Genomic DNA, 13,895 nt, shown 5'->3' on the forward strand with positions numbered 1-13,895 from the left:
TGATGATGAAGAGAAATGCAGTAACAGCATTTGTATTTGTTTACATATAAACACCGGGCTGCTGAGTTTCACAGCAGATTCCAGGGACAGTCAGCCAAAACCCACCAGTGATTTTTCTCATAGGGAGATGAAAAGCCCTAGAATGACAAATAAATGGTCTTCAGATTCTGGCTATCATATACAAGCCTGTGCTGCCCAATCAGCATACTAAAGTGCTGTCAAGTTCAAAACTTAGCTTAACAGACTCTTCTAAAACAGCAATTTTCAAATACGAGCTATGGAAGTGAGATACGCTCACGTCCAAACCTCCGCACCCCGTCCTCTACCTTTTACCCTTGGAAATCCTAGCGCTGTGAGGAACATAGCTGGAAAATCACTATTCTAAACACAGAGAGGGGCAACAACAAGGAGTTGCTAAAGTCTCTTTTTCTTTCTTTTTTAAAAAATAAAATGCCTAATTCCTGTTGGGTAAAATGTATGCTCAAGTTTGTTTCCAAGTATCTCTGCATGTCAATTCTCTGGCTTTCCACCTGGTTTCTCTCAGTTTTCTAACTAGTCTACTAAGCTGCAGTTAATGTTTTTCCTAGCCAGAATTCATTGGTTAAAAGAAAAAGGACTCTGGGGAAGAGTTGGCTACAAAATGTCCCCAGCACACACACATCTACGTGTTCATATGTACACATATGCCATGGTGGTCACCACTTTTGGTTTGGAACCCTAAAAATTAAAGTGTAAAATCTCCTTCAAAAGCTATTACTAAAAACAGCCTTTAAAAATATGGTCTCGGCCGGGCGCGGTGGCTCAAGCCTGTAATCCCAGCACTTTGGGAGGCCGAGACGGGTGGATCACGAGGTCAGGAGATCGAGACCATCCTGGCTAACACGGTGAAACCCCGTCTCTACTAAGAAATACAAAAAACTAGCTGGGCGAGGTGGCGGGCGCCTGTAGTCCCAGCTACTCGGGAGGCTGAGGCCGGAGAATGGCGTGAACCCGGGAGGCGGAGCTTGCAGTGAGCTGAGATCCGGCCACTGCACTCTAGCCTGGGCTACAGAGTGAGACTCCGTCTCAAAAAAAAAAAAAAAAAAAAAAAATTATGGTCTCAAAATTTTACAATAATACACTCTAAACTGTTAATCAATGGTGATCTCTAGGTGGTTGGATTATTAGAGACTTTTTATCTATATTTTAAAATTTTTCCACAACTCACATATTATCTGTTATTTTTAGTCTACCTAGTGTAAGTTATGACTTCTCCCTAGGTTTTGATTTGTCAGTATAAAAAAGTTCTAAGTGGTAAGCAAAGTGTTCATTTCCACTTTAGGCAATGGTAACTTCTACGGAGTCTCTAATAAATGCCTAAAGAAAGCTTCTTGCCAGTCCCATTCTCCCATATAGAAGGCTTCTGACTTTCTAGAGTACTGATGTAGTAGATGAAAATACATCAAGGCTGGGTGCAGTGGCTCACACCTGTAATCCCAGCACTTTGGGAGGCCGAGGAGAGGAGATCATGAGGTCAGGAGATTGACACCATCCTGGCTAACACGGTGAAACCCCGTCTCTACTAAAAATACAAAAAATCAGCCAGGCGTGGTGGCGGGTGCCTGTAGTCCCAGCTACTCGGGAGGCAGAGGTAGGAGAATGGCGTGACCCTGGGAGGTGGAGCTTGCAGTGAGCCGAGATCTGGCCACTGCACTCCAGCCTGGGTGACAGAGCGAGACTCAGTCTCAAAAAAGAAAAAAAAAGAAGAAGAAAATGCATCAAACGCCATACAGCAAGTGTCCTGGCAAGGGCACTCAACCTCAACCTCCTCACTAGCCAAGTGGTCTACAAAGAGGGGAGGATTAACATAGTTTGGAACAAATGCAGCACATAGCGGTCTCAGAGTCAACCTGGGAGTTCAGGCACGCCATAATGGTCAGGGGAATTCTGGGGGCAAATCAGATCCTCAGATTTTTCTGTAGAATAGTCTAGTCAGTGAGCCAATTACTGAGAAATCCTCCACACTAGAGCAGCTTGACACCGAGAAAGGCAGAGTAGAGCAGGTTCAGTCACCTGGAGTTAGTATTACCAAACTGAGCTCACCTTTGTGGCCATGGTCTTCACCCCATGAATTCTCCACTCTCCATTTTGTGAAAGCACCATCCTGATCATCCTGCAAAAAAGTGGATGATGGTGAGTAGTATGAAGCCAGATTCTCCCTGCTGAGGTGTCATATAATTTTAGCTCTTCTGTAGCCACTTGAAAGAAACAGCCTGCTCTATACAGGCAGGATGTACTTGGTCAGGGCCATAAGTTTCCTACTATCACTAAAGGGATAGATACTCTCAATAGAAATGGAATTTGAATCTCTTGGGGTAAAAACATAATAAACTAACAAAGCAATAAATACTATTTCATCCTTTCTATTCTATTCTATACATAAAATAAGCATGTAAAAATGCTACTTGACTACGAAAAACTGTATTAAGCTACTAAAAGCAGTAAACACCATTTGAAGCTAGGGATTCTTGCTTTTAATCAATCAATATTGATTAAAGCAAATGCATCCTACTTTATTTTAGGAATAATTCTAAAACCTGGTCAGCCTTTTTTAAACAAAACAAAATAAACTCATCATCTGCCTGATTTTCTACTTGGGGAAACCAAATAATGATACTCTCCAAATGCATTCTTTTACTGATCCAGTTACACAAATATTGAATTTCATAGAAGAGACTGAAGGGCAAAGCAAAAGTAAAAAGACCATTTTCATAAACAAAAGCCAGGCAGTTCTACTTTTCTCCTTCTTCCATCTTCATTATTAACATAAGCTCAATTTTTGTCTTCTTAAAGGTACAGTGATACTCATCATGATAACCTTCATTTACAGCCTTTACTACAGTGACACAGAGAGAGACAAGAGGAATGCTCCATTTGGGAAAAGACTTCTCTTTCATGTTTATTCAGGACATTTACTGATGTCAAAGCAACTTAAATCTTTGTAGCATGAGAAAAGCACTGACTCCTGTATTATCGCCTAATGATTTCATCTGTCAACTCCCACTTGCAAATAACTATATGATGAGTCTCATCTATATGGGATCTGGTTCTCTTTGGCTCTGCTAACCCAAACACTCCACTCTTGGCAGTTTTCTTGGATCTCAGTAATTTTCTGTCTCACAAATAGCGCCAACAAACTCACAAGTTTCAGACACCCTTACCTGTACTAATCCTTACTCTTTGCCCCCAAAATCCTTTAAAACCATATCGTTATATACTATACATTCTGCAGCTGGCATATATCTGTTTTGGTTTTCCATTCCTCCCACTGTAGTCCAACTTTACTTTCCTTTTAAATATCACTGTTAGAATCAATGTCATCTAAAGCGATATAGTTACTTGTATTCTCAGTCTTAAAATGGTTCCTATGTTTTCCCGTTGGCCAATGAATTCCTGGAGTGACCTAGATCAAATTGTTCTCTGGGTCATCTACAATTACAAAATTATTAATACCTGGAACTCCCTTATAGGGATTCCATGATATCAGCGACAAAAGAAAGAAAATTGTGGAACTACAACCACTAGTATGCATTTACCTCTGTACTATTACTCAAGTGCAGTTCAAACTCGTTTTTGGGATCAAAAACTCTAGTGGAATGAAGAGAAAATGTTCAATATAAAATTCTTGTTAAAATAATATAAATTCTGCTTTATACCATTAGCACGTAAGGTAGCTCCATTTTCCTAAGGAAATAAACCATGCTAATCAAAGAACGGAAGTTCCCAAGAAAATGACAGTGGTATTCATTATTTTTATCTCTGAAAAATAGGAATATTCTGTAAGAGAGACAGAAATGATAAAAAGCAGAATTTCTCTTGGAAATTACAACAGGTATTGTTGGTTTGTTTAAAAAAAAAAAAAAAACTCTCGGCTGGGCACAGTGGCTCAAGCCTGTAATCCCAGCACTTTGGGAGGCCAAGGGAGGTGGATCACTTGAGGTCAGGAGTTCAACACCAGCATGGTGAAATCCTGTCTCTACTTAAAAAAAAAAAAAAAAAAAAATTAGCCAGGCCTGGTGGTGCATGCCTGTAGTCCTAGTTACTCGGGAAGCTAAGGCAGGAGAAGAGCTTGAACCCAGGAGGTAGAAGTTGCAGTGAGCTGAGATTGTGCCACTACACTCTAGCCTGGGCAACAGAACAAGACTCAGTCTCCAAAAAAAAAAAAAACCAAAAACAAACTCTATATAGTTTAAAAATTTATTTAAAGAGCTTTAGTTTAGTTATAAAGCACCCTTATTTGAAAAACCTTTTCATGTATTTTATTTATTTATTTATATATATATTTTTGAGACAGAGTCTTGCTCTGTCACCCAGGCTGGAGTGCAGTGGTGCAATCTTGTCTCACTGCAACCTCCGCTTCCCAGGTTCAAGGAATTCTCCTGCCTCAGCCTTCAGAGTAGCTGGAATTACAGGTGCATGTCACCATGCCCAGCTAATTTTTGTATTTTTAGTAGAGGCAGGGTTTCACCATGTTGGCCAGGCTGGTCTTGAAGCCCTGACCTCAAGTGATCCTCCCGCCTCGGGCTCCCAAAGTGCTGGGATTATAAGTGTGTGAGACAGTGCCCAGCTAAAAACCTTTTTTTAAAAAATTATTTATTTATTTATTTTGGGACAGAATCTCACTCCATCGCCCAGGCTGGAGTGCAGTGGCATGACCTTGGTTCACTGCAACCTCCACCTCCCAGGTTCAAGCAATTCTCCTGCCTCAGCCTCCCTAATAGCTGGGATTACATGCTTGTGCCACCATGCCCAGCTAATTTTTGTATTTTTAGTAGAGACAGGGTCTCGCCATGTTGGCCAGGCTGGTCTCGAACTCCTGACCTCAGGTGATCCTCCCGCCTCGGCCTCCCAAAGTGCTGGGATTTCAGGCATGAGCCACTGAACCCGGTCTAAAAAACCTTTTATAACCTAACTTTATGTTTGTTTATAATTCAAATGTGAGAATTTTGTTAAATTGGGGTGATAACACTTTTAAATCACCTTTTGCTATTTTAAAATGGCTTTTCGTGATCTACATAAGTAATGCAAATTATACTCCACACATTCTCTTGGGTAACCCTGAAAACCTGTTTCTTGGTGTGGGAGTCTCGCTAACTACAGAGCTGAGATTATCGACGAATGGGATAATGAGGAAAACAGCTCGCTGGTTTGTAAGACCTCAATCTTTACATTTATTTATGAAAACTACATGAGGATCAGAAATATCAGCATTAAGACTGCCTCTTAAGTTCAGGGCACCTTTATACCATACTGTTTGATCTCATATAAAACTGAGAATACCTCAGAGTTCTACTGCTTAAAGCACTAGCCTTATAATTTGCAGGAATGTAATTAAACCTTTAAGACCAAGTTTTGAATACGGAGAGAGCACAGGGATCTTAGATGCTGTGGGGTTGAAAGGGCACCCTTCAAGTGAAGTAGTTGGAAGAGGTGAGAAAAAGGTACAGACAGAAAACGCCATTCCACTCACAATTCTGCATAGAGTATAAAAAACAAATCAGGACTTTTAGATAGGCTAGTTATGAAAATGTAGCATAATGATATGCTAAGATATTTCTGAACATTTGAAAGATCATAAGTCTAGTGGATAGGATAGCAAAAACAATTCTCTATCAAACTATTTTCTAGCCGGGCACAATGGCTCACGCCTGTAATCCCAGCATTTGGGGAAGCCGAGGTGGGCACATCACCTGAGGTCAGGAGTTTGAGACCAGCCTGGCCAACATGGCAAAACCCCATTTCTACTAAAAATACAAAAAATCAGCTGGGCGTGGTGGCAGGCGCCTGTAATCCCAGCTACTCACAAGGCTGAGGCAGGAGAATCTTTTGAGCCTGAGAGGTGGAGGTTGCAGTGAGCTGAGATCACGCTACAGCACTCAAGCCTGGATGACAGAGTGAGTGAGACTCCGTCTCAAAAAAAACAAAACAAAAACAAACCCAAAACTATTTTCTAGAACAATTTATGCAAGGTAGTTATTCTGTGAGTTTCCAGGAATTAGGTTAGAAAGAGAATATTTTTGCTTGTGGTGGTAAGGAATTAAAGTAGTTCAAGTTCTTCCTTCCTGATGATCCCTGAGCACAGAAGGGAAAATATCTATTTTTACTGACTGGAAGTGAGGAGTTTATTTGCGAAAGATAAAATTTCAGTTGTTTCCAACTGTGTATCCTAGAAAAAGCGGTATTACTATACACACTATTTCACAGGAAATTCAAAATACTTTATATCCAATTTCCTGAAGCTCTGTATATAACTAGTAATGGGTATGGAGTCCACAAATTACTGTTATTGACATTTTACTGCAGAAGAATCTGAATGACAAATGAAAGGAAATCTGAACATACATCATCAAGATATGAACACTTTCAGGGCACATTTTGATTCCTTATAAAGCAGAAGTTACCTTCTCTCAAGTTCCCTTGCTGACTTCTCTTTACACCATGACCTTCCAAAGTTACACAGTTACTTGGTCGTTCCCTGCTGACCCGAATTCTCTTCATAGAAAGTTTCTATTTTTATATTACCTCTAAGTACGCAGTCAAGCCCCAAGTGACGCAGGTACAATGTCTTACTTGGAAACTAACTTTTAACAGAAATCATATACACTATAAATGAAGCTATGTTGGGTAAACAGTCTGCAGGAGAATGTAGATCCATCTGTGCAAACACTCCAGCAGGCATGCTGAGGGTCATACCTTCTCTGAGACAGCAGTGAAGGTCATGGCGTGGGTCATAAGTGACTCACCAAAAGTCAGCCTCTCTGCTTTATTCATGTTCTTCAAGGAGACACCAAACACTAACTCATGGTCATAGCTGTAAAAAGAATGATAGTACAAAATAAAGGGAGTATGATCATAGGGAAAACTGGCTTTTGGTTGTAAAAGGAATTCAGAAGAAACTGAAGGGGCTCAACAGCTCCAAATAAATAAGGCTCTAGCTGCAGCTCTTCAGAAAGAATATGGAACATGCAGAACTTAGTCTCTCAGTGGGAGTCCATTCTCTACGTGTCACAAGTGTATGCAGGAAAAAAAGGAGATGATTAAACATAAATTCTCCACATCAGAAGCTGACAAGTTTACATTGTCATTGAGGCAAGAAAACTTTAAAAAATAATGAAAAAAGCTTTTGAAGTAACTTCTTAGAAAACTGGTCTCTTTTGAGCTGGTAGAACCAACCAGTTTCTGAATTCATTGAAATCATTGCTGATTAAAATTTAAATAAATAATGCCCAAAATATTGGGGAATATTTTTGCATAAGCACTACACTCACACTGTTAAATACAAAGAAACAAAAGCCAAAATACATGTGAGAGATATCCTTGCGTGTTCTAGTTAGTGTGAGAGACACACTTGGGAGTTGCATCTACCTGCTTTCAAAAATTTTTTAAACCTCATTAATTCTCTTTTTAGCAGATTTCTCTGACTATCAAGATATTTACTCAACTTCCTACAAGTAACAACTACTTAAAAGTAACCCTAAAATGGAGAATGGTGAACTGTCAAGGAATCCTATATGATTTAGTTTACAAATTAACCTTCATTGTCATAAATGACCAGGAGGAATGCTTTAAAGTATGCATGCAAATTAGTCCCACTTGTCACAAAGACAAAATACAAAGCCACTAAAGTAACACAGCAAATGGGAGCCCTGCAAAATCTTTCATTACATTCCCAAATGTACTGAACACATTTACACAGTAGTCAATTATTTTTTTAAAGTGTCTTTCTCATAGAGGATGGCTTTTTAGGAACACTCAACGATTTCTACTCAGATAGAAAGTATTGTGATCTTGATGTCTCGGGTTAGAGTATTTAAGTATGTGGAGTTTCTGCTATGAATCCTCAAACTCTACAGGATGCAAAGAAAGAGACTCGCCCTTAGGCCAACTTTCACCTTTGGATGAACCTCGGCAGAGTCATTTTGTACCAAGAGCACACTCTAACAGCAACAACCCACAAATGACTTTCTATTTTAAATTTCCTGCACTCACAGATTCATGTCACTGAGGCCCAGCTTGCCATTGAAGTGTTTTCCAACATCACAGCCAAACCACACAGCCTAGAAACAGAAGAGAGAGGAAGAAAGTCAACATAACCCCATCTTCCTATTATACCAAAGAAGTAAAAGATGTTTTAACCCCAATGTGCAAAATACAAAAACAATACCAACCTCTCCATCTTTGATGGAGGCAGCAACCATCTTTTTCAGGAAGTCAATGGGCTGGTTGTTGTATAGAGTTTTTCTCCCTCCAACCATATTGCTTAAGTATTCCACCGTGTAAAGTTTGTTGTACTTGTGTTGGGGCCTAGGGTCATTCACTAAACAAATCTATCGAGAGCAAAAACATATTGATTAGGGCATAAAACCAGGAATGTCAAGCAACACACAGCTCTCCTCTAGGTTCATGTTTGCATCAAGCTCATCATCTCTGCCTACAAGCTAAGTACTACAGCCACATTGTTAAGTAACAAAGAAACAAAAAGTGGCAAAATACATGTGAGAGAAGTCCTTGCTTATTCTGATTCCTGTAAGAGACACACTTAGGAGACGCATCTACCTGTTTTTCCCACTAGCAAGAACTGCTCCAAAAGCAATTTTTTTTTTTTTTTTTTTTTGAGACAAAGTCTCACTCTGTCACCCAGGCTGGAGTGCTGTGGCACCATCTCGGCTCACTGCAACCTCTGCCTCCTGGGTTCAAGTGATTCTCCCGCTTCAGCCTCCCAAGTAGCTGGGATTACAGACGTGCGCCACCACGCCTGGCTAATTTTTGTATTTTTAGTAGAGGCAGAGTTTCACTATGTTGGCCAGGTTGGTCTCAAACTCCCAAACTCAGGTGATCCACTCACCACAGCCCCGCAGTATGCTGGGACTACAGGCGTGAGCCACCGCACCCGGCCCTCAAAACTCATTTTGAAAAATTACATGCACTGAGTAAGAAAAACTGGAGAGCTAATCACAAGGCCCCTGCTCTCAAGTTATAAGACAGGCATCTGCTTGGAAGAGGATCAAGAAGCCAATAAAAGGAAGAGGCTCTGATCATCCTGGTAGGCAGAGGAGGAAGACCTAAAGGGAATAGGAAAAATGAAGATTGCTCCCTTCAACAAGAGAGTTCCCCAAGGGGACCTCAGTGCAAAAGTGCTCTGACTCCATGGTAAGAAATACCCGATACACTTTCGTTGTCTTTGCACTTGAGAATGATTCTGGTACTACACAGGAGCGCATGTGGGAATTAAAATCACTGCTGGCTTACAGTTTAAAAAGTCTCTGAAGAGGAACACTGGGGAAAGGCTGATAAATCCTGGCACCACCAACTTCATTAGCTACATAAAATACTTCTAAGGAAGTGGGGAAAAATGTTTGCTGTCTAGTTTGATACTCATGCATGCTAACCAAGAATCTTATACCATTCCCTGTGATTAACAGCCATTTGAAAGTAAACAGCCAGTGACTACCAGTGCCATTCACCAACCTTATCTTCCATATTGAAGAGTGGCTTGACATGCTCCCTGTAAAACTCCAAGGGTGTTATGGGGCCAATCTTCTGATAATTTTTATCTTTGTCTCGATACTCCCAGGTGAATGTCTCTGGTGGATTACCCAAACAGATGCACACCACTCGGAATATCTGGAAGAGAGGAGGAGGAAAGGTGAGAAATGGCTAGGGGGAAATGTTCTTTTTTTCACCTCTTCTTTTTCCTTAAGCTTAGGAAACACAAGAAGTTAGTGGCTAAATTCAAGCTAAAAATTTCACAAGAAATCTAATACTGCGTCAAAAATTGGAAAGCTGATGTCTGAGATTTGGTACCAGTCAACTTATGAGTTCTCAAATAAACACTGTGAACAATGCAATTCTGAAATGTTAACATTTAGTGCTTAGTACTTGTCCTGAAAATTAAAACTTCCTTAGTCAAGAATCTGCCTACCATTGATACCCAGCAAGATCTGAGTTGCTGCTCTGCTGATTATTTTTCAAGTAACAAATAATGACAAATTTTATAAATGGATTTCCTTCCCTTTATACATTGATGTTTTCCTTATTACAACAGGTGTCTCTACTTATAGGAAAGTAACTAATTTTTCAGCTGCAGTTGGATGACAATGCCTATTAAAAGTATTAGAAGAAGAGGGCTAGGTGCAGTGGTTCATGCCTATAATCCCAGCACTTTGGGAGTCTGAGGTTGGAGGATCGCTTGAACTGAGGAGTTCAAGACCAGTCTGGACAACGTAGTGAAACCCCATCTTAAAAAAGAAAAAAATCAGCTGGACGCGGTGGCTCATGCCTGTAGTCCCAGCTGCTCAGGAAGCTGAGGTAGGAGGATCGCTTGAGCCCAGGAGGCAGAGGCTTCAGTGAGCCATGATCGTGCCACTACACTCCAGCCTGGGTGACAGAACAAGACCCTATCTCAAAAAATACAAAAATAAGGGGCACATGTTCTCAGGATCTCCTGAGGGCTGAATCATGGTTTAAAAAAAAAAAAGTACAAACATTAGCCAGGCGTGGTAGCCTGAGCCTGTGGTCACAACTACTCAGGAGGCTGAGGTGGGGTGACCACCTGAGTCCAGGAGGCAGAGGTTGCAGTGAGTTGAGATCACACCACTGCACTCCAGCCTGAGTGACAGAGTGAGGACCCTGTCTCATAAATAAAAAGAAGAGGAGTAACTTTTAGTAATAAGGTATAATTTTTTGGGTTGTGAGACAACATATTTTCTAATGATGTCACAACACCTTCAAGTTAACATCATTACAATCCAAGGATATATTTTATATTTTTTTCATTTTATAGAAATGCAAAAATAAGGCTGGGTGCAGTGGCTCACGCCTGTAATCCCAGCCCTTTGGGAGGCTGAGGCAGGTGGATCATGAGGTCAGGAGTTCAAGACCAGCCTGGCCAACATGGTGAAACCCCGTCTCTACTAAAGATACAAAAAAAAAAAAAAACAAAAAAAACTAGCTGGTCATGGTGGCATGCGCCTATAATCCCAGCTACTTAGGAGGCTGAGGCAGGAGAATCGCTTGATCCCAGGAGGCAGAGGTTGCAGTGAGCTGAGATCATGCCATTGCACTCCAGCCTGGGTGACAGGGCGAGACTCCATCTCAAAAAAAAAAAAAAAAGCAATGCAAAAATAGAAAAAGAGATACACCCTGCACAAGGACAGAATAAAAGTATTTCATCTTCTGTATCAAATGTCCTTCTTTTTAAAAACATAACACTATGATCGGCCTCTCCCTTTTGCATCCACAGTCACCACCCTGATCCAATCATCTACTACCTGCATTATTTACGCCACACATTTGTATCTGCTCTCACATTCAAGAGAAACAGATTTTATATTTACCAAGTGTGCCTATTTTGTGCCAGATACTATGTACTTGCTAGGTCCACTTCATTCTCGTAATACCCTCTCAAGGTATATTTCCCTCCACTTCCGCTTCACCTTGTTTTTTCTTCTTTTTTTTTTTAATCAGAGATTGAGACACAAAGAAACCAAATAATTTACTTAAAGTCACACAGCCAGCAAGTGGAAAACCACAATCTAAACTGAAGTCACATGCTGTCAACGACAACAACAACAAAGTATTGCTCCTTGGCTACAGGATTTAAAAAGGGAAGATGTACTGACCGTCTACTTTGCTGTACTATCTTTCATTACCATATCTCTTAAGCCTCTCAACAAAGATGGTGGATATTATCCCCCTTTTACAGATAAGGAAATCCAGGTTCAGGGAAATAAATCACTTTCCGGAAGTCATAGAGCCAGTAAATGGCAGTATCAGGATTTGAACTCAGGGCTGACTTTAATATGCTGTTTCCAAAGTCCATCTATTTGCCATTTACTGTAACTTTCTAGTTTTCATATAACTTGTCTCTCATAAAAGATTATACACTTCTTAAAGATAAGAACCAGATCATGGATATTTCGTGTCCTTTATAGCATCTAGCAATGCTGGCGACATGACATAGATATACCAGCTGATCTGAACATTGTTCCATTCTCCATATCACCATAGGAGAATTTTAAAAGGACTACTTTTCTCAACTCACGTCCCTGTTGAAGATCCAATGTTTCCTTACTACCTCCCACAACAAATCCAAACTCCGTGACCTAATTCCTTTTTCTTACTTTTTAACTTAGGCGTAACATATGTTAAGTGTGTAAAACACACTAACAATTCGTTTTTTAAAAACATACATATATACCCATGTAACCATCATTCACATCAATATACATAACATTTCCAGGCTCTGGAGGTTCTCTGGTCCCTTTGCTGTTAAGTAACCCACAACTTCCACCAGATCACCACTATTTTTACTTTATAACCATTGATTAGTTTTGCCTGTCCTTTAACTTCGTAAAAAGTATCCATAGAACATATCTTTTGTGTCTGGTTTCCTTTGGCTGACATAATGTCTGTGAGATTCACACACATTGCTGTGTATGTCAGCAATCTGTTCTTCACTGCTGTGATTCTATCTTAACAGAAGCAAGTTAACTTAGAGAAGAAGTTATGCTTGCCTGTCGTTTTGTTTTGTTCTGTTTTCCAAGATAGAACCTTCCTTTATTAAGATTTACTGTGTGTGTTATGAGCCTGAACATTTGGTCATTAAACCATTTCTCTTTTAACATTATATCCTTCTCAACTTGGTTTCTACCACAGAAAGGAGGCAGAGTATCACATAAGCAACTGTAATTGAGTTACTCTAGCCAAGGATTAATGAGCTCTGTTTGGGATTCACAGTCATTTTGCATTTGCTCAGTGCCAAGACTACAAATGACAACTTTAGGCATCTGTCATTATGAAGAAGACATTGCCACTGGTAACTATGGTCAACTCAATGGCAATGAAGGTGTACAGTCAGAACATACTTAGATTAGAAAGGTTTTAAAGACCTAAACGATGTGTATTTTCAACTAGTAACTATTGTTACATGTGTATCTACATGTAGTAATGGAATCATTTCGATCAATTCTCAGTTATCCAAGGGTGGTAAAATCAGCTCAGCCAGGCCCTGGCCAAAAAAGGAGACGCAAGGCCAGGCCCAATTAAGATGAAGATAACTAAGTGAATTTCTGTTTACTTTTAAACATATTCTAAAGATAAATACAAATGTTTTACACTATAATTTGCAAAATACCTTATTATGTACTTGACTCCCTATTTAAAGTAAAAAGGGTTAAATTCCTCCTTCTCCCAAATACATTAGAGGAAATCTGCATTTCTGCTATCTAAATGAATTCTACAGTGAGTCCTTTTGTAAGACAATACTTATGACCTTCACATATATTTTATAAATCTGAATTTTAATAGACATAATTAAGGCATAAGTAAGGATAAGGGTGATATTTCTTTCTTTTAGATTTTAGTAAAACTTTGTAACTTGAGATATGCTGCATTGCTTTATACTATTTGTTTACCATGACTATAAATTATCCAAAGTCATTAATACTTAAGTCAGTCTGTAACACTCTGTAAGGAGTATCTGACTCTGAGCCAAACAACACTAGTTAATTAAATAAGCTCCCATTAAAAAAAAAAAAAAATGCTCTGAAGAATAATTTCCATGGTCTCTGATACTAGATTTTTTTGATAAGAGACTCTGCAGTTCTGAAATAACATTCCCTGGGCAGTGAGCTTTAGATATCCAAGTCTGCTCTCTGGTGGGCAACACTGGAGTGTCACCTGCTTCTCACAAGATCTATTTGGCATTCAGCACAGAAAAAGATGCTGGACATTGAACACAAGAGATTATATTGAATTGAATAAAATAAGAGTACAACCACATCCCTCAGAATATAATTACACATTAAATTAATATTAAAACCAACAATTAGCCCATTTAGGGAAATGTATTTGTG

The 13,895-nt window shown here is 39.7% G+C and overlaps 1 protein-coding gene across 2 annotated transcripts in view; it reads right to left on the reverse strand.

Moving 5' to 3' along the window:
- BLMH (bleomycin hydrolase) overlaps nucleotides 1-13,895 on the reverse strand; it is a 46,994-nt gene that overhangs the window by 17,063 nt on the left and 16,036 nt on the right. For both annotated transcript variants that reach the window (XM_025361646.1, XM_025361647.1), the window contains 5 exons: nucleotides 9,508-9,663; nucleotides 8,208-8,366; nucleotides 8,029-8,096; nucleotides 6,733-6,850; nucleotides 2,083-2,152 (listed from right to left, as the gene is read on the reverse strand). In XM_025361646.1, coding sequence (XP_025217431.1) covers nucleotides 2,083-2,152; nucleotides 6,733-6,850; nucleotides 8,029-8,096; nucleotides 8,208-8,366; nucleotides 9,508-9,663 — 571 coding nt within the window. The remainder of the gene's footprint in view (nucleotides 1-2,082; nucleotides 2,153-6,732; nucleotides 6,851-8,028; nucleotides 8,097-8,207; nucleotides 8,367-9,507; nucleotides 9,664-13,895) is intronic.

This window comes from Theropithecus gelada, chromosome 16 (genome assembly GCF_003255815.1).
Source record: "Theropithecus gelada isolate Dixy chromosome 16, Tgel_1.0, whole genome shotgun sequence".
NCBI lineage: Eukaryota > Metazoa > Chordata > Mammalia > Primates > Cercopithecidae > Theropithecus > Theropithecus gelada.